Below are 19,567 nucleotides of genomic sequence, written 5' to 3'. Positions count from 1 at the left end.
CCATCCCCCTCCTTGCTTGCCAGTCCTTCGCCGACTTGTGGGCTCTGCGGTCAAGTCCCTGTGCAGCTTTGCCCTCTTGAAGTCTCTGTTTCTTCATCTCTGCATGGTCCCCGCCTCTCAGGGTTGCCGTGAGGACCGAGAGATGAGGTCTGTGAAGCACTTGGAGCGGCGCCTGTCGGAGGCCCTCCGTAGCTGCGGCTCTGACCAGTGCCCACTTAGACCCAGTGGTTCCCCATGCCCGGCCCCCCTGTCTGCCCCAGCCTGGTGTCCCTCCCCACACTTACCTCCACATCTCCTTCTCTGTGTTTGCAGAACCTTTTACATGTGTCAGTTCTAATACATGTCAAGAATTAGAATAAAGCACAACTTTCCATACTGCTGAACTGGAGAATGTATTGAAATTAAGGACTGTGTGTTATTCAACTCACGAGGACTCCTGTGCATTTGTTCCCCAGAAGAAAAATAGTGATACATATTAGACTAGGTTGCTAAAAGGATACTTAAAAGTGAGTTCTAGATATGGCGTATCAGATGAGTGTGAAGGTAACTTGGCTGTAGTGTCCGTGGGCAGGGTGGAGCCCACTGCTCTGTTTCCTGGGCTCCTGCCTCTTCCTCCGCTTTCAGTATCCCCCTCAGGCCACAGATGGCAGTCTCTCAGGAAAAGAAGGCGCCTCTTCGTCAAGGTGCAGATGGCTGCTCCCTATGGGTGTCTTCCAACTACATGAGTCTCCTGCTACCTTTGGCCTGATGCCAAGAGGGTGAAGAGCATGATTAAAAGTGTTCCAAGTGATAAGTCATGATAAATACCCCCCCACTTGTAATACCAAATCACAAAGCCAGCACTACCTGATGGCACCTCAGTGTGAGAGGAGGGGGGCTGCGGTGGGTTTCTGCCCTGTGATCAGTGTGTCTTGTTTCCTGCAGGCCAGCCCCAGTGCAGACCTCTACTACTCCACCTTCAGCGACCCGCTGTACGTGGCCGTGTTCAAGATGCTTCGGGACACTCTGTACTACATGAAGGGTGAGGACTGTTTGCACACGCAAGGCAGAGCCACATGTGTTCGAGTGCCACGCATGAGTGAATGCAGGGAGGCTGGGTCCTGAGGCCCCCTGCTGCAGGTCTGTGCCTTTTTGCTGGAGCCAGTTAAAAAACACATCTGAGAGACTTATTCATGTTACTGAAATTTTGGAAAGAAAGTAAATAAGAAAAAAATCTGTTCTGATCCTGCAACCTCAATATAATCATGGTGGCACCTCGGGGCAGGGGGCAGGGGGCAGGTTTTCCTAAGGTGTTTTTCTATAGCGTAAGTACTTGTTTTAATCACGCGTATAGTTTATAGTTTTACATGTCTACTTTAGAAATTGTAAAAAGAAGAAAACGCACTGAGGATCTTATAACTCAGAGATGACATCTGAATAGTTTAGTTTATAGTTTTACATGTCTACTTTAGAAATTGTAAAAAGAAGAAAACGCACTGAGGATCTTATAACTCAGAGATGACATCTGAATAGTTTAGTGCACACCCCAAAATTCATGTGTTTCCTTCCAGTCTCTGTTTTATACATTTTTTTTGTTGACATTCTTCCTGCGCTTTTCCCTTGTGTTATTAAATGTTCGTCATTAGTGTAAGTTTTGATGACCACGTAGCATTCTGTCTGTACAGGTACCGTGATTTACCTAACCGTTTCCTAATTGGATTCAGAGAGCTCCTGGGAAGCAGGGTCTGGTTAGGGTGACAGAGGGTTTGGGCTCAGTTAGGAGGGACATTGAGGGGTTCCTGGCTTTCTTGGCTGGTTGTGACTTGGGTCCATCTCTATGGTTCTTCTGAATCTTCTAGGCCCCAAGGATGACAGTTTGAAATGGCTACCAACAGTGGGTGCTCTAGAGGTCCAGCCTTGGGGCCAGGGAATCCTCTTGTTCTGGCTGTAGCCAGTTTTTGCCCTGCTCTGATAACTGATAATCTATTTGTTTAACATCACTGAAGCATTTCCTACTGTCAGTGATAATACATGCCAATTTATGTGTTTCGTAAATTCAGGTTTTAGCTTATTGACTGCTTGAAACAAAGCATGGTTCTCATGTCCCTGGGAAATTATCATCTCCTCTGCCTGCTAGTTGGTATGTGTGTAGAGGACAACTACACACAGTCTCTCCACAGTCTTCCCTGCGGATGTTCTGGAACCACCGCAGCCAGCAGCAGACACCCCTGTCTTGGGCTTTGGTTTGAGAGTAGAAAGACCTTAGACACGCACCGCCACTGCCCGTATTTTGCTGCAGTGCTATTTCTGGCTGTGATGCCTGCTCTCTTCTCTGCAGACCTCCCAACCTCCTTTGTGAAGGAGATCCATGATTTTGTGCTGGAGCAGTTCAACACGAGCCAGGGGGAGCTCCAGAAGATTCTGCATGATGCTGACCGGATCCACAGCGAGCTCAGCCCGCTCAAGCTGCGCTGCCAGGCCAATGCTGCCTGCGTGGACCTCATGGTGTGGGCTGTGAAGGACGAGCAGGGTGAGCCCAGTGGCCAGCAGTGCAGACAGCCAGGCCGCTCCGTGTGAGCAGGTGCCCCAGAGCTGTTCTGACCACAGGTTCCCGAAAATGACTTTTAGAATGCCCAGCTCTGATATCAACCAGAGCAGTCAAGCCCTGTCTGCTGGTAGGATGCAGATCTAGTGCCCTGTCCTGCAGCTGAGGAAACCAGGCCTGGGGAGTCAGTGATAAACTCAAGGCCACAGGGCCTCTGGGTTCTTCCCACTATTTCTGCTGGTTCTTTAAGCTTTTCTGTGGAGAAGTAGGAGCTCAGTGCTGGAGGATCAAACTTATCTAGGGTGAGTAAAAAAACAGCTGCCATTGAGTTGATGCCGACTCATGGTGACCCCGTGCGTGTCAGAGTAGAACTGTGCTCCATAGGTTTTTGGTGGCTGATTTTTTGCAAGTAGGTTACCAGGCCTTTCTTCCAAGGTGCCTCTGGTTGGACCTTTTGTTTAGCAGCTGAGCAAGTTAACCGTTTGTACTACCCAAGGACTCCCTATGGCAAGTTGTAGAATGTAAAACATCAGCAAAGGCAGCAGAAATGGCTGCCGAGCACAGAGCACTGGGGGGTGCGGAGGCTGCAGGCAAGCAGAGGAGAGAGTGGGAAAGTGTTTTCACAAGGTGAAATTCAAGTTAAGGCCACCTGCCTCTAGACACTTTCTGGTGTCCCCTCCCAGTATTAGTGAACCCTGCTAAAAGTATCTCTGAAGTTTATTTGAATTATATGATTAATTGGTGAGTATGAATTCTGTGGGAGTCCCTGGGTGGTCCAGACAGTTAACATGCTCAGCTGCTAACTGAAAGGTTCAAGGTTTGAGTCCACCCCGAGGTGCCTTGGAAGAAAGGCCTAGTGATCTACTTCTGAAAAGCAGCCACTGAAAACCCTATGGAGAACAGTTCTTTGACACACAAGGTTGTCATGATTTGGAGTCAACTCCACTGCACCTAGCTGGTTAGCTGGAAGTATTTTGTCAATCTCGAACCTTGTTAATCATCTGTACCCTCCTCTGATTTTGCATTAAGGTGCAGAAAATCTCTGTATCAAGCTGTCGGAGAAGCTGCAGTCCAAGACCTCCAGCAAAGTCATCATTGCTCACTTGCCATTGCTGATCTGCTGTTTGCAGGTCAGTCCCACCTGCACATATATCACCAGACGGGTGTTCTTGTCCAATTGCTCAGGCTGTGGCTGGGGAACCTATCACACCGGTGGCAGAGACTCAGTGGTCTGAGCAGTTGGTTGTGGGTCAGCCCTGAGTGTGGGCTGGGCCAGCAGCACCAGGGATCTCTGCACATGGGGTCCAGGTGCAGCCTGCCTCAGTGAAAGCCACCAGTTCCTCCTTCCCCGAGCCAGCAAGTAGAGGGCTGTAGACAGGTGCTATTAGGACCACATGGTCAGAAGTTTCCTGATATCCGCAGAACTTAGCTCACTCTGCCGAGACTCTTCCCTTGTTGCAGATCCCAGTGACTACACACCTGCCATTGTTTAAAAATACCATTTTATGCCTTTTTTCCCTTAATATGCTTCCAGAAGAAATGAGTGTACTTTAATAGTATACAGTCCCCTTAGGTGGACAGGAGTTAAGACCATCTCCCTTTCCTGTTTTTTTGCCTCTTGGGGGAAAGGGCCCCTGGAAACTTGGACATTGAAAGTTTTTGGTGAAGCTTGGGCGCCTGGGAAGAATCAAGCACTGTGTTGCTCAACACTGGCTGGGAAGGAGTTCCTCCTAGGCCGTGACTGGTGGCCGCTGTGTTGCAGGGCTTGGGCCGCCTGTGCGAGAGGTTCCCTGTGGTGGTGCACTCAGTGACGCCGTCTCTGCGAGACTTTCTGGTCATCCCATCCCCGGTGCTGGTGAAGCTCTACAAGTACCACAGTCAGTACCACACAGGTAACTAGCACGACCTTGTCTTATCTGGTCTCAAGCACCCCTCTTTCATGTGCCCCCCCCAGGGTCTGAGAACAGGACCAGGGGACTTTGTGTGGGCCCAACAGAGGATGGTGACTGTATATGCTGGGCTGGCGCCATCTGCTCTGTCCCACACTTGGGCTCTCGCCGCCTCCTATCCATCCCCAGCCTCCAGGTCTTTCCTCCATCTGCTTCCCTAGGCATTTACTCCTGCAACCACTGGAGGCCTTTGCCACCCCATTCTCCTTTTGGTACCTCCCCCCACTGGGGTCATCTAAGTTTGTGTCCCAGATGCTGGGCCGGTAACTTGGCTGCACTGTCTCATCCAGCCCCACCGCCCACGTGAGAGTGCATTGTGATGCTTCTAGAGACCAGAGACAGGCTCAGAGCAAGTCTGTGGCCAAATGACAGCTCGCAGTGACTAGACATCTGCTAGGTCCTGAGCCTCTAACATCGTGTTGCTCGTCTTAACCACATTCTGGGACGGTGTGCATCCTTGCCCTTCAGATGAGGAAACCCAGTCTTGAAGCAGTTGAAAGACTTGCCCCAGGCCCTGTAGCGCGTCAAGGTCTCCCTGACTTTGAAGCCCCTGCTCTCGTGCCTTTCTTCACCCTCACTGGCTGCATAAACGTTAGCGCTCTATAGTTAGCTGGGTATAACCTTGAGGACAGGCCCGTGTCTCAAGCTTATTTCTGTCTCAGTCAGAATCAGGGCTGGATGCGTGTGCCCATTTGTCACTTTGTCACCTAAACATCCTTTTGATTTGAGCATGTTCATTTCGTCCTTTCCATTGGTCTCAGGCCGTCTTTTGCCTCTGAAACGTTTGGTCAGATTCTTCAGAGTGATTGCTTCTTAAAATAGAAGTGATGAGCATATTCTTGGTTTTTGAAGGATGAAAAAGGGGGTGGAAAGTGTCAGGCTTAACCTGGTGCCTATTTGAATTTACATGTAGTTGCTGGCAATGATATAAAAATCAGTGTAACCAATGAGCATTCCGAGTCAACCCTGAATGTTATGTCGGGAAAGAAGAGCCAGCCTTCCATGTACGAGCAGCTTCGAGACATCGCCATCGACAACATCTGCAGGTATGTATGCCTGGTTATGTGACAGTGACCTGTGCCTCATTACCTGGGAAGGAAGAAAACCGCGTTCCAGACAGAGGCGTTTTGTAAAATAAGAAATGTGTATCATGTTTTAAGAGGCAGTCATGGCTCAGTGGTAGACCCTTGCCTTCCAGGCGAGACACCTGGGTTGGATCCCCAACCAGTGCACCTCGTGTGCAGTGCAGCCACCACCGGAGAGTTGTGTGTTACTGTGAGGCTGAACAAGCTTCAGCGGAGCTTCCAGACTAAGGTAGACTAGAAAGAAAAGCCTGGTGATCTACATCCGAAAATCAGCCAGTGAAAACCCTATGGATCACACCAGAACATAGTCCACTTCCCAGCCAATCATGGGGATGGTGTAGGACCAGCAGCGTTTTGTTGCAGTGTGCGTGGGGTCACTGTGAGTTGGGGGCTGACTTAATGGCAGTAAGCAGCAACAACGTAATATTTTAAAGCTTGTTTCTGATTATTCCAAACCTACTCTTGATCTAAAAAGAGGAATTATTACATACTCTCAAAAGTTAAATTTCTAATACTCACGTTGGTACAAGTAACATAACTGTCAGTCTATTTCGCTTGCCACCGTCTCCTGTCAGAGCGGTGCAGTGGGCCACATGGATAATTACACATACAGTTTTTGTGTTGCATCTGAGGAACACTGAGATTGGAGACTCCATTGCTTTTGTATCAGGCGATAAGTAAGCTTGTGCTTTAGCTCAGGGGAGACATTATCTCATCTTTTAAGATTACCAGCCCTGAGAAATGGCCTGAATAAAATAGAGGTCAGAGCCTCAGTAACTTGACACGCCCACCAAGGAGCATGGGAGTTCTGTAGGCCAAAGAAGGGTTGTCTCTCCCAGCAGTTTCTCACAGTTTTTTTGGTCAAATTTATCCCTACTTTGTATTTAATATTTTCAAAATAGTTTTGTTTTTGAGTTTCAGTTTTCAGCTGTTCATGTCAGAGTATACAAATAAAATTGTTAGTTGTAAATTGAATAAAAAAAAAGCTTCTTTCGTTTTTCTGGTCATAAATGTAATTCAAAATACACGTTAAAGAAAATTTGTGATGTCTAAAATGGAAAGAATTATATACCAGCCCACCATTTAAAGTAACATTTTTTACATTTTATCTTTTTTCTGTGCAATTTTTAATATACCCGTTGGCATTGAGTTGACTCTGACTCATAGCAAACCCATGTGTGTCAGAGTAGAAATGTTGTCCACTGGGTTTTCAATAATTGATCTTTTGGAAGTAGATTGCCAGGCCTTTCTTCCAAGGTACCTCTGAGTGGACTCAAACCTCCAACCAGGTGAGTGCGTTAACCATTTGCACCACCCGGGGACTCCCATTTCTTTTTCTTAAAATACAGATGAGAGCTTTTATATGAGTCAGTAACCCTTGCCACCCAGACTCTGTTATGTGAACTTTTGTTCTCTAAACTCAGGGACCTCTCATTCACATCAAGATATAATTGTCCGTCTTGGATTCTGGCTCCTTGCTCTCAGCAACCAAATCAAGCCAGTTCTGCAGACTGCTCTATGGCCCAGGAGCCAAACAGATGCAGCACGTGAGATACCTTGTAAGATTCCATATACTCAGGAGCTTTTTTTTATTTTCCCTTTTCTGTATAATACAAGCATTTCTCCATGCTGTTAAAACCATGTATAATTTTAATATCCCCCCAGTTGTCTTGGGGCAGTTCATCTTTTGAATCCTTCCCTGTGAATTTTTTTCAGGAACAGTACAGGAAGTCTAAAATTGGAATCAGGCTGAGTGTGATATTTGAAAGGAAACTGTTCTGGGCAAAGTAATGAAGCTCATGTTTCCAGTTGACTGTTCCTGGGTGGTGCAAATGGTTTGCTCTTGGCTACTAATCTAAAGGTTGGTGTTTCAAACCCAGCCAATGATACCATGGGAAAAAGGCCTGGTGATCTACTTCCATTAAGATTACGGCCAAGAAAACCCTATGGAGCAGTTCTAGTCTGTAATACGTGGGGGTCACCATGAGTCATAATTGGCTTGACAGCAATGGCTTTGGGGTTTTTTTTTTGCTTGCCTGTTTCTAATTGAGGCATTTATCAAGTGGGCACCATCTGCAGCAGTTCTTTGAATTCATTCTATGTAATGACTTTTCATTCAGATTTCTGGAAAACATTTAGTTCAGTTCTTTAAACACTGTAGACTGGGGAAGGGGGAAAAAAACCTGGCAGTTTTGATGTTTAATGCCTTGTGGATGTCCTCAGGTGCCTAAAAGCCGGCCTGACAGTGGACCCGGTGATCGTGGAGGCCTTCCTGGCCAGTCTGTCCAACAGGCTCTACATCTCTCAGGAAAGCGACAAGTATGTCTCTTCACTGCAGCCGGTGTGAACGCATTGGGGGGGACCTGGCATTGCACTTATTTATGCCTGCAAGGTGTGGAAACCCGGTGCAGTAAACAGCTTGCCCTTTGGTCTTGGTTCCTGCAAGCAGGACCACACCTGAGGTCAGTGAGTGGGGCTGACCCAACCAAGAAGGACCACCTGTGGCCCCATGCTGGCTGAGCCTCAGGAGACGTGATATCTTTGATCATGGCCATGTGAGGAGGCTGATAAAGGCCTTGCAGACAGAGGCTCAGTGTAGCTTCCCAGGTGGTGAGGTTGAACATCTGGTCTCGGGAGGGTAAGCACATCTCCTGGAGACATGGACGCACTGTGCTGAGACTCCTGGATCTCGCCCTATGTGTTTGTATCTTTTATTCTGCTAGGTTAAAGATAGCCCTTTCCCTGGAGTTTGAGTTATTCCAGTGGATTATTGGGCCTAAGACACAGAGAAGAGGCCAAGTACCTACTGACCTGGCCCTGGGAGAATCGGGATGAGAGAGAGAGGGTGCCAGTACCTGCTGTCCTGGCCCTGGGAGAATCGGGATGAGAGAGAGGGGGCCAGTGCTCTCTGATCTGGCCTTGAGCAAATAGGGATGAGAAAGAGAGGCACGGGTAATTGCTAACCTGGCCCTGGATAAATGGGGATGTGGGCGAGAAGGGATCGGCACCTACTGACCTGGCCCTGGGTGAATGGGGGTGAGAGAGAGAGGCTCCGGTACCTGCTGGCCTGGCCCTGGGTGAATGGGGATGAGAGAGAAAGAGCTGGGTGGAACAGGTGGCATCTGGCCTGACTAGGAAAGGGAGGCTAGGATTGCCACAGGATGCATTTGGCGTGTAGAGTGGAGCTTATCATCCACCACGTTTTTAGTGTCAGATACGGATGATCTCAGTCTTTCTGGACTGGTTTGATACAGTTGGCATCTTTGGCAGGATGTAGTTCACCAAAGCAGTCCTGATCATGCAGTGCCTCGTTCCTTGTCATAGACGGTAGTCATGAATTGGTGTTTGTCACAGGTTTAAGTGACATCTACTTGGAGTCTATATCCTGGACCACCAGTTGGGGTAGAGAAAGAGCTCTGTCTTCCAGCCTAGTGCCCAGGGCTTTGTTTCTTCTGGTTCTTAAGGACCTCTGGCTATCGTTTTTAGATTAATGCCTCATCAAGACTGGGGAAGTTGAGGCCTAGGCCCCAGCTCCCATAGTTTGGTAGCTCCCTGGGGATTTACAGTGAGATATTCACTATTGCTTGCTGGAGGACTGTTCCTAGATGTTTCTGTTCCTCCCTCCATAGGGATGCTCACCTGATTCCCGACCACACGATCCGGGCCTTAGGACACATTGCGGTGGCCCTGAGGGACACTCCCAAGGTCATGGAGCCAATTCTGCAGATCCTGCAGCAGAAATTCTGCCAACCCCCGTCCCCTCTCGACGTGCTCATCATCGACCAGCTGGGCTGCCTGGTTATCACCGGAAATGTAAGGGAGCCCCTTGCCTCGAAACCAGAGCCTTAAAACTTGCTCACCTTTTGCACCCCTCGTTAAACACCTTTGATTATAAAGCATGTAGAAATACAGATTTCTTTTATCCTGCGAGTGAAGTATTCACAATTGTTTTAATGCTGAGCAGTGAGAGTTTTTAAACGGAATACCCACCCACTGCTGTCAAGTCGACTCTGACTCATAGCGACCCTATAGGACAGAGTAGAACTGCCCTATAGGGTTTCCAGGGAGTGCCTGGCAGATTTGAACTGCCGACCTCTTGGTTAGCAGCCATAGCACTTAACTACTACGCCACCAGGGTTTCCTTAAATGAAGTAGAATAGTGTAAATGGTTCCCTAAGTTGTGAGGAAAAAAGAGCTGAACTATTTTTTTGTCATTGTTAATAACATATAATAGGATCTGGATCGAAGCTATGTTCCTTTTAGCTTTTTATTCGAGGTTTCCTTTAAGCTTTAGAAAATAGATACCCTCAATGGTCTTTTAGGCCCTGATAACCCATGACCCTCAGAGGTTTCTGTCTGACTGATCAAGAAAGAGGTGCTTTTCTGGTGTTCCTAGAGGTGCATGGTAATGGTCTTCCTCATTTTTTTCCAGCAATACATCTATCAGGAGGTGTGGAATCTCTTCCAGCAGATCAGTGTGAAGGCCAGCTCTGTCGTGTACTCAGCCACTAAGGACTACAAGGATCACGGCTACAGGTAACTCTTCTGGGCCTTATTATCGCTTTCTATTACAACAGTATTCAGCTTCCTTTGAAAATAAGAGGTTGGGAAATTGGTCTCTTAAATAAACTTTTCTTCTTACAAAAGCAGTATGTCCTACAAATAAATGCACACACGGGCAAGGAGTGAAAGCATATTCAGCCACCCCTGGGCCGACAGCCGAGCTTCCTAATGGCACATGTTTTCAGACCCCACCCCTCTGCATGGGCTCAGACTGTGCACACCGTTGCAGCGTGTCAACCCTGCCGTGAACGTTCCCTTTGATGGCTCTGCAGGGTTCCCTGTATCCCAGCACTGTGGCTTATCTAGCTTGACGCTTGGCTAGTTTTCCAAAGGGAACCAAAGGGAAGGGGCATTTTATGATCATGAGTATTTTATACTTTTGTAAATTCTGACCAGTCTTTGCCGGCATGCTGTCTGTTTCTTGCCCTTAACTGGCAATGCCTTGAGAATGGGGATGCATTTATTCATGTCTGGAAGATATCACAAGAGTTTGTCAGATCATGGATGAGAGGGGTGAGGGAAGGCAAGAGAACGACAAGCCTTTTGGTGGCATTCTATCCTCTGTCACCCAGACTCCTCACTTTGCAACCATGAAATCCAGGCCTTCCTCTTTGAGACTCCCTGAGTCTGTGCAGTTAGTGGGTAGAGTGCAGCTGTGGAGCCAGACTCTGGCTGTGTGGCCTCAGGAAATACTGAGCTTCTCTGTGCCTCGGCCACCTTCTCTGACACGTGACACCTGTCTCCAAGTGTGTGGGTTAAATGAGATTATACATGTGACGTACCTAAAACAGTGCCTGCTGGCACAATGGGAGCTCTCAGTAAATGCTGGCTCTCGGCACCGTTGTTACTTCACTGCCTCCTCTGCAGCCCCGTCAGGAGCCTAGCACTTGTGCAGCCTGAGGCCTGGGCCAGGAGGGCTGCCCACCTCTTCTTCCTCCCACTTGGCCTGCTTTCTGCAGTGACACCAACACTCAGACCCAAACTCCTTTTCCCCTTGTGGCTTCTTTGCCCTGAACTTCATGACTCTGGTGTCTCACTGCCATTCCCCCACCCCTGGTGTTAGCTCCTGTCTTGTTGTTCTTTCCCACTCTGTGTGGACACCCACCATTCTTCATAGCTGCAAAGTCTAGATCTTTGCCTTCAAGTTCTTCTTCTCCCAGAAAAATCTTTCCTGATACTGCCTCCCAGGAATGATTCATCCTCGTCCTCATCAGTGGAAGCATTTATGGCCATCTGTTTACCCTCACCCACCAGGTATCTATCTTTATGTGAGGGGCATGCCTTGTTACCATGGCTACCATCTGCTCCATGATTTCTGGATGGCAAAGACTGTGCTCAGAGCATTACGTAGAATGTTTTGATTCCTACTACAACCCTGTGAAGAAGGGAGTTTATCCTCATTTTACTTGAAGAAACTTAGGCTCAGAGGTTTAAGCAGTACACCCAGGTCTTACAGCATGTAGGCTGCAGTCTGCCCACAGAAGAAGCCCAGGTAACCTCACTGACTCACAGTGTCTATGCTGAGGGGCAATGTCAGCTTCACACGGGAGCGTGTGTGGCGCCAGTCTGATCCTGAGGCGGGTGTCCTAGGACCACAGATCACTTCCTAAGCCTTTGGTGTCAGTGCCAGGGCAGAGGGAATGTTCGGAAAAATCTGATTCTCAGACGACAGCTGGTTTTACAGTGATAATGATGAATTTAGGCTCTCTAAAAAAAAAAAAGAAAAAAAATTTTCTTTTTTTTTTTTATAGTTTGAAGGGGAGCCCTGGTGGTACAGTATTTAAGAGCTTGGCTGCCAACCAAAAGGTTGACGGTTTGAATCCACCAGCCACTCCTTGGAAACCCTATGGGGCAGTTCTACTCTGTTCTACAGGGTTGCTATGAGTCAAAATCAACTCAATGGCAGTGGGTTTTTTTTTTTTTCATTTGTATAGTTTGAGTGAGGGCAGTGGTAGTTCAGTGGTAGAAACCTTACCTTTCATATGGGAGACCTGGGTTTGATTCCCAGCCAGTGCACCTCATGTGCAGCCACCACCCGTCTGCTTCTGTGGAGGCTTGCATGTTGCTGTGATGCTGAACAGGTTTCAGCAGAACTTCTGGGTTAAGACTAGGAAGAAAGGCCTGACGCTCTGCTTCTGAAAAATCATCCATTGAAAACCCTGTGGATTACAACAGCCTGATCTTGTTTTGCATGGGATCACCACGAGTCGGGGGCAGACTCAATGCCAGCTAACAACGTGTTTGTGGGGAAAAAGCAAGACTCAGCCAGGCGGTGCCTAGGAGCAAGTACGTCTGTGTTTAGCTGTGTTGTAGCAGACCTTGGACCTTCATGAGGGAAATGTCCTGAGGCTGTCATGAGCCCCTAGGTATGCAGATTCCTGAAGCTTAAACAGTCCCTTTGAGGCCTGCCCTAAATACATCTCAGAAGAGGGTATTACAGTCATTTCTAAAGCAGTTGGCTTTTTCCGAGGGGCTGTTGTTTTTACACAGATGACATTTTCATCACCTCTCGAGTATTCTTTGTTAGCAGAGGGGAGCACCATAAGGCAGGCCAAGGCCCAGGCCCAGGCCCAGGGCCTGGATCAGCTTGCCCCACTCCCCGCATGGGTTCTGGCCCTGGAAACTGGGCAAGGGGCGAGGGTGGGGGCAGTGTCAGGGGTGTGGTGGTGGCTGGTGTTTCCAACTAGGGTGACAGTCCCCTTCCCTCAGGCACTGCTCCTTGGCTGTGATCAATGCGCTGGCCAACATTGCGGCCAACATCCAGGATGAGCACCTCGTGGATGAGCTGCTGATGAACCTGCTGGAGCTGTTTGTGCAGCTGGGGCTGGAAGGGAAGAGGGCCAGCGAGAGGGCCAGTGAGAAAGGCCCTGCCTTGAAGGTAGGCTATATCTGCACCTGTGCCTGCTGGCCTGGACCAGGTCTCTAGGTACCATCTTGGGTGAAACAGTGTTTTTTTTTAAATGATGTAAATTCACCTGATAAAAGGTGAGAACAAAGAGGGTGGTGGTGGTGGGCTTCTTTCTCAGGGATGCTGCTAGGGGCAGGGGGAAGATGATATCCAGCCTGTGGCAGCGACCTGCCTCACCCAGGATGCTAACGTGACAGTAGCCCAGTGGCGCCCTGCCCAGATTCCTCCCTCCTTCCCTTGTCCATGGCAAGCTGGGGGTAGGGGCTGACCCTAGAATGGACATTAAGAGCTCTTTGTCAGAGCACAGTGACAGCATGAGAAGGGCCAAATTTGACCTAACCTCAGCATGTCTGAGGGAAACAGATCCACAGGGACAGACAAAATGTTATGTCTTGATCCTCCAAAGAGGGAGATTGGGGGGATCAAGGCAGGTAAGCCTCTTAACCTGTCACTGCCCGTTTGGCAGGTTACATGGGCACCTGGCCCTCTTCTCAATTTCCACCTTCCTCCTCCTTTCTTCTCTTCCTCTCTTTCTCTCCCTCCCCGGTTACTGTTTGCCTATTGTGTGCTAGGTACTGTCCTAGGTCAGAGGTCAGTGCCCTTTCTCTGCAAGGGAGCAGCTTGTAAATTTTTAGGCTTTGCAGGCTGCACAGTCACCATCGTGGCAACTCACCTCTGCCATGGTAGCGGACAAGCAGCCACAGACAGTGTGTAAGCGAGCAGTTGTGCTGTGTTCCAGCAAAACCTTATTTATAAGAGCAGACAGTGGGTCAACTGTAGCCCTTGGGCACTGTTTACCCAGCATACTTTAGGTGGCGGAGTTCCAGAAGTGAGCAAGACAGACAACGCTTCCCACTCCTGTGGGGTTTGGTGGGAGGAGACTGGTGAGAATGAAATTGGGCAATGGCGAGGGCATTTTAGGTTGGGTTGGTGTGAAGCCTCTGAGGTGACATATGAGCTGGACACTGAGTAAAGGAACCTTGTGTGAGAATCCTGGCCAGGAGCTGTCTGGCAGAGGAGCAGCTGATGAGAAAGGGACCTAAGACCCATGGAGTGTTTGGGAAGCACTAGCTCAGCCTTTCTCTGCCGGCCTTCTTGAGAATGCACCGAGTGGCTGACTTCTCAGGTCTCCAGCAGAGAGTGCACAGCGGTGCTTTTCCTGCTGCTCAGGAGAGGAGGGAGCCGTCGTTCCCAGCAGGTGCCTTAGCATCAGGACAAAAGCCCTGCTCTGAGGAGCCAGAGGCATTGAGTTCAGAGAGTATGCTGTCACCTGTCCAAGGAGCGTGTCAGAAACTTTTCCTTCTCTACCCAGGAATTCTACTTCAGTGCTGGAAGGGCACCTTCTAGCCTCTGGCCTCTTGCCTCTGCGGCTCTTACTACATATTTACTGAGTCTCAAGACTCAGGGTCTGATGTTTCATTCTCGGGCTGCGCCACAGTGCCGTGTGAGAGACCCTGTCTCACCCACTGGGTCCTCCAGACTGTGCTCTCTTCCTTTCAGAGTAGTTCCTATTTACCAGCCAGAAAGTGACCGTGCATGTGCTTGTTGAAGATGCTACACTGCCCCCATTGAGAGGGTGGGCCACAGCTCTGGGTGTGAGCATGGGTGCGAACATGGTGCGCAAGTATGGGGGCGAGTGTGGGCGCCATCCGTGGGAGACTGGTTGGAATGGTCTCTGCCACTGAGCAGGCCTATGACCTTGGCAAGCTACCCACACCTCCATTTCTCACCTGCAGATTAAGATAAATGAACACTTGTGAAGCACTCAGAATGGTGCCGGCACTCAGGCACTCAGTGCGCTTGCTGCTGTTATTGTTATCTTACAAAGTAGATCGAACGTACTTACTTTGACTAATCAACGTGTACCATGGTTTAGCTATATTATGGGCCAAACAGGTTTTTGTGTCTAGCCGGGGCACCTGCCTTTTAGTTGGTTATTTGTAAGTAACCCCCAAATTTCCCTTAATTGCAAAGATACGGAAACCTGTAACTAATAAAGGGAAAATCATCCATAATCCCTCTCCTCGGATATAACCATTGTTAACATTTAAACAAATTTTCTCTGACATCATTTATGCATGTATGTTTATTTTACACAAATTGAGCTAGTGTCTTAGCTTACTCTTTTGAATCCTGATTTTTTTTTTTTTTTAATTATTTAACATTTGCTGTAGGCACTTTCTGAGGTAATGAAATATTTTTCAGAAATGGGTCTTTTTAACAGCTATGTGGTATTTGGAAACCCTGGTGGTGTAGTGGTTAAGTGCTACGGCTGCTAACCAAAGGGTCGGCAGTTCGAATCCACCAGGCACTCCTTGGAAACTCTGTGGGGCAGTTCTCCTCTGTCCTATAGGGTCGCTATGAGTCGGAATCAACTCGACAGCACTGGGTTTTTTTTTTATGTGGTATTTAATTATGCAGAAATGCCATGATTTGTGTAATCATCCTACTCTTTGACCTTGTTTCCTTTTTTTTTTTTTGGTATTAAAATTATGTGTCTTTCTACATCTCTCTTTCTCTGTATATCCCTCACCATGTCCTTTAGGTTAAGGAATTACAGCTTTACCTAATAAACACTGTGTTGTGTTTTTTTTAATGAAAGAAGTACATGCTCTTCAGTGACATCAATGTTCTTTTCTAGGCCTCCAGCAGCGCGGGGAACTTGGGAGTGCTCATTCCTGTAATAGCTGTGGTGAGTGTTCATGGATTGGATCATCTAAAACTCCAGACACTGTGCTCACCTTATGAGTGTTGCCTGATGATACCCAGCAGATTCCTTGAAAAAATGCTCTTCCGTGACAGCGCTGTGGCTGTGTGCTAGCTGTGGCCACCCTGCTTGTCCACTCTCTCTGCGCCCCCTCCAAACCCTGAAGCTCGTTGATGAGAGGGGGCTTGCTTCTATTCCCTTCTTGCTTGGCTCCTAGGCCACCCCTGACCCTTCATCCTTTCATCCTGTGCTGGGCCTACTTCCACTCCTTCCCCTGCCTGCTCTGGTGAGATGAGGCTTCCAGGCCCTCTTGTTGGGGTTCAGGCTTGGAGCTGCAGCCCGCAGTCTCCTGGGGGGAGTTGCTGGCATGGTGCGAACCGGGCACACTTGCAGACCCAGCCCTGTCCACCGTGGCTCCCGGTACGGCTCTGCCTCCTGCCACCATGATCAGTGGTGGGGAGCGCCTCCCCATCTTCTCTTGTTTTCTGCCTGGCCCATCTCTTCCCAGGTGACTTCTATAGAAGTTGTTTCCTTTTTCAGTCATTGCCAGTCCTAAGTCCAGGGCCTCTGTGTTCTGGTGTTTGTTCCCATTCATTATTCACTCACTTCCACCTCACCCACCTCCTTCTTCATGCCTTGCTTCTGCTTCCCGGTTCTTTCCCACCCGCCACACCCTGACCAGTTTGAGTCTTTAACATTCCCATGTGTGTCCAATTTTAGCTGGCCAAGATAGACTGTTTATTATTATCTACCTTTAATAATAAACTGTCACGTATTGTATCTTACGGAATATTCTGCTCCAGGCTGCCATCCTTCTGCCTGTCCACTGTCCTTTACTCCCCATCCTTCCCCATGTAAGGTGGTAGGTTCAGGAGGACACGTTCATCGAGACAGCTATCGTCTTTATGAGTGGCTGGGAGGCATGTGAGCACCTTGAGGAAACAGGGTGGGTAGCCTGCAGTGTGATGGAGTGTAGCTGTCTGCTTCATGGCTCTCTGTGTTTCCCTGGGAACCTTGCCGCCTTCATATCTATAACCAGGTATACTCCCGTGGCCCTTGGATAACTTGAGGTTTGCTGGAACTCTCTCTACAAAGATATTTTTCATCAGCACCGCCCCCCCCGTAGATAATTTTTAGAGACATAATTTTTTTAACTTTATAATGAATCTTGAGTGCTGTACAGTTGAGTTTTAGAAGTCCGATTGTAGAAGGAACCTGGAGGGGAAGTTGAGAGCCATGAGGCCCATGGCAGTCTCTGGGCCTGGTGAGCAGAGCTGTCTTCTGGAGAGAGAACAGGCACTTAGTGGTCGGCTTCCCAGGAGATCAGTTTTAGGACTGAGAGGGCGGGTTTTTGGGATGACACTCAAATCAGTGAATTCTAGGATCTTTGAACACTGTAATTCTAGGACCCTTATTCCTGTGAGCTTTCAGGCATGTTTAGCAGTTGTCATGTGAAGGTTAATGAACGCACAGAGGAAATATGCAGGGACCCTGTTGCACATGTTTGGGAGCAATGGCTGGTGTGGTTGAGGGTAACAGGTTTAGAGTGGCATGGGCTGGGGTTGGAATCCTGGGTATGCTGTGCAGCCCCGTGTGAGTGTCTTCACCTCTCTGATCCTGCTCTGCCAGTGGAGTTTCTTATAAAGATAGAGCTGATGCCCGTGACATGCCCAGCACGGGACCTGGGACGAGGCGGTGCCCAGTCTCTGCAGGCCTGACTGTATTCGGCTCGTTACGTGTGACAGGTCAACATGCTCACTTGAAGCACTCATGTTTCCTCCACTGCTGTGACCTTTTACATGAACAGATCAAGTATTGTGTTTTTAACAGAAGTTAATGGTTAGATTGTGGGGGAGGTAACAAATATTTGACTTTATTGCTCAACAAGGAGCACAGAGAACATGGGCTCTTGCATTTGCTTTGTGGTTACCTCTTGCACCTTCTGGACAAAATAATTTCAAACATGGTTTTCTTTCATGTTTTGCTTTCTTTTTAAGAAAAAGATACCCTGTTTTGGATCTTTTGATGACAAAGTGTCTTGAATTACTCTGTTTGGTGGAAGTACTGGTGGTTTGGGGCAGGGGCCTGGATTTGGTCCTAATTCAGCAGCTCACATATCAGCACGGCCTTGGGAACCTGCAGGAACCGCCCGCCAGGCGGCTGATCAGATGACCCCGACGTTCTTCCGCACTTCGACTTGGAGATCTTTCTCTTTCAGCTTTGTGAATAATACTGCTTCTGAAATCTCATTGTTGCAGTTGCTTCTGTTGGCATCTGGCCCATTAATTAGCGAAGCATTTTGAAATGTGTCTAATGCTTAGAGACCTAGCTGCTCCAGTGTCTTAACGTTGTGACTTAATGAGATGTGCCTCCCGCTTGGGAAACGGTCGTAGTCTTTACTTAGAGCCAGTTCACCTGTGCTGCCAGTCGCTGTTGTGACTTTGGGCAGGTTACTTATGCTCTCAGTGCCCGTGAAATGAGGTTGGGAGACTAACGTGTTTCAGGTCACGGCCCCCTTTGGAAGCTGGGCACATACTCTTCACAGAAATGCGTATGTTCACAGAGTTTTGCATTTAACTTCAAGAAGCTCACTGGGGAAGCCCCTGCAGGGACCACCCCCCCCCCCCAATTAGGAGCCCCTGGGCTAGATACTCTGCGCATCAGACAGAAATTCATGGAATCCTTACAACTACTCTGAGAGGATGGTACTGTTATTATCCCCATTTTGCAGATAAGGAAACTGAGGCATCAAGAAGTAACTTGCCCCAAAGTCCCCCAGCTAGGAAGTATTGGAGCTAGGACTTGAACCCAGGCAGCCTGGTTCAGAGTTTTTGCTCCCAGTATTTTACTGCCTTAAATAATAGGCAGGCGACTTCTGTGAGAGATGGTCAAAGGGCATTCTAAGTGGACGTAGGTGAACAAAAAGCATGGAAATCAAAGTGCTTCTGACCAGTCCAGGGGGCATGGTGGAGCCTGGCCTGGCTCTAGCAGGAGCAGGGAGAGTGACAGTAGAAATGACTCTGTGGCCTTTTTTGGTAGGGGACAGACACGGCAAAGGCCTAAAGGCAGAGTTTTTGAGATAATGACATTGAGGAATGGGAGGGAGAAGAGAAACCAGCAGCAAGACAAGAATGTATACTTGGAAATACAGGACAAGCACAAAGAAAGAACAGCATTCTTGAAGCGAGTTAGAGGGTGAATTCAAGGAGTGGGGTGTCAGCAACAGCAGGTTTCACTAAGAGGCCAAGAGGGTGTGGCAGGGAGAGGTTTGGCCTCAGCCTGTTCCAGTCAGTTTTCAGTAGAATATTGGGCACAGAGTGCAGGAAGCGAGGAAGGGAACAGGGAGATGGTTAGCAGCCAAAGCTCAGACTCCAGGTGCCACTGGCCTGGGCTGGAATTTAGGCGCAGTTACGTGCTGAATTTGGGGCCTTGGGCTGGTCACATCACTTCTGTGAGCTTTAAATAAAAAAGGGGCGATGACAGTGCCCACCTTATAGGTGGACATGTGTACTGGGTGAGGTGTTCTGCAGGCACTCTCCCCCTGGTGCCAGTGCAAGGTGAGGTGGGAGGGCATGGCTCTTCCCGCTGCCATCACCATTGCTGGCATTGGTGTCCTCAGTTAGAAACATTACCTGACAGTGGCACAGGCGCTGGAGTCAGGCCAACCAGTACTCAAAGCCTGGCCCCTGCTCACTGCAGTGGCCCCTTGGCAGGTTGCCGAGCCTTTCCAAACCGTGCCTTCCGCATCTGCAGGATGGGAAAGAGGCCTCCTTGCGGGGCTGAGGGTTAGACTTAGGTGGTGTGCATGCACACAGCTTGTGGGGGCTGTCA

The 19,567-nt window shown here is 48.8% G+C and overlaps 1 protein-coding gene across 5 annotated transcripts in view; it reads left to right on the top strand.

Annotated features, from left to right (window-relative positions):
• The window catches only part of PI4KA (phosphatidylinositol 4-kinase alpha), a 155,468-nt gene that overhangs the window by 60,614 nt on the left and 75,287 nt on the right, over positions 1–19,567 (top strand). For all 5 annotated transcript variants that reach the window (XM_049867016.1, XM_049867018.1, XM_049867017.1 and 2 more), the window contains 10 exons: positions 925–1,021; positions 2,318–2,509; positions 3,554–3,654; positions 4,287–4,416; positions 5,387–5,519; positions 7,782–7,877; positions 9,188–9,371; positions 9,991–10,094; positions 12,831–12,999; positions 15,671–15,721. In XM_049867016.1, the coding sequence (XP_049722973.1) occupies positions 925–1,021; positions 2,318–2,509; positions 3,554–3,654; positions 4,287–4,416; positions 5,387–5,519; positions 7,782–7,877; positions 9,188–9,371; positions 9,991–10,094; positions 12,831–12,999; positions 15,671–15,721 (1,257 nt within the window). The remainder of the gene's footprint in view (positions 1–924; positions 1,022–2,317; positions 2,510–3,553; positions 3,655–4,286; positions 4,417–5,386; positions 5,520–7,781; positions 7,878–9,187; positions 9,372–9,990; positions 10,095–12,830; positions 13,000–15,670; positions 15,722–19,567) is intronic.

This window comes from Elephas maximus, chromosome 22, assembly GCF_024166365.1.
Source record: "Elephas maximus indicus isolate mEleMax1 chromosome 22, mEleMax1 primary haplotype, whole genome shotgun sequence".
In the NCBI taxonomy this organism is placed as follows: domain Eukaryota; kingdom Metazoa; phylum Chordata; class Mammalia; order Proboscidea; family Elephantidae; genus Elephas; species Elephas maximus.
Note: the sequence above shows the minus strand (reverse complement) of the source record. Positions and strands in the feature narration are given on the sequence as shown.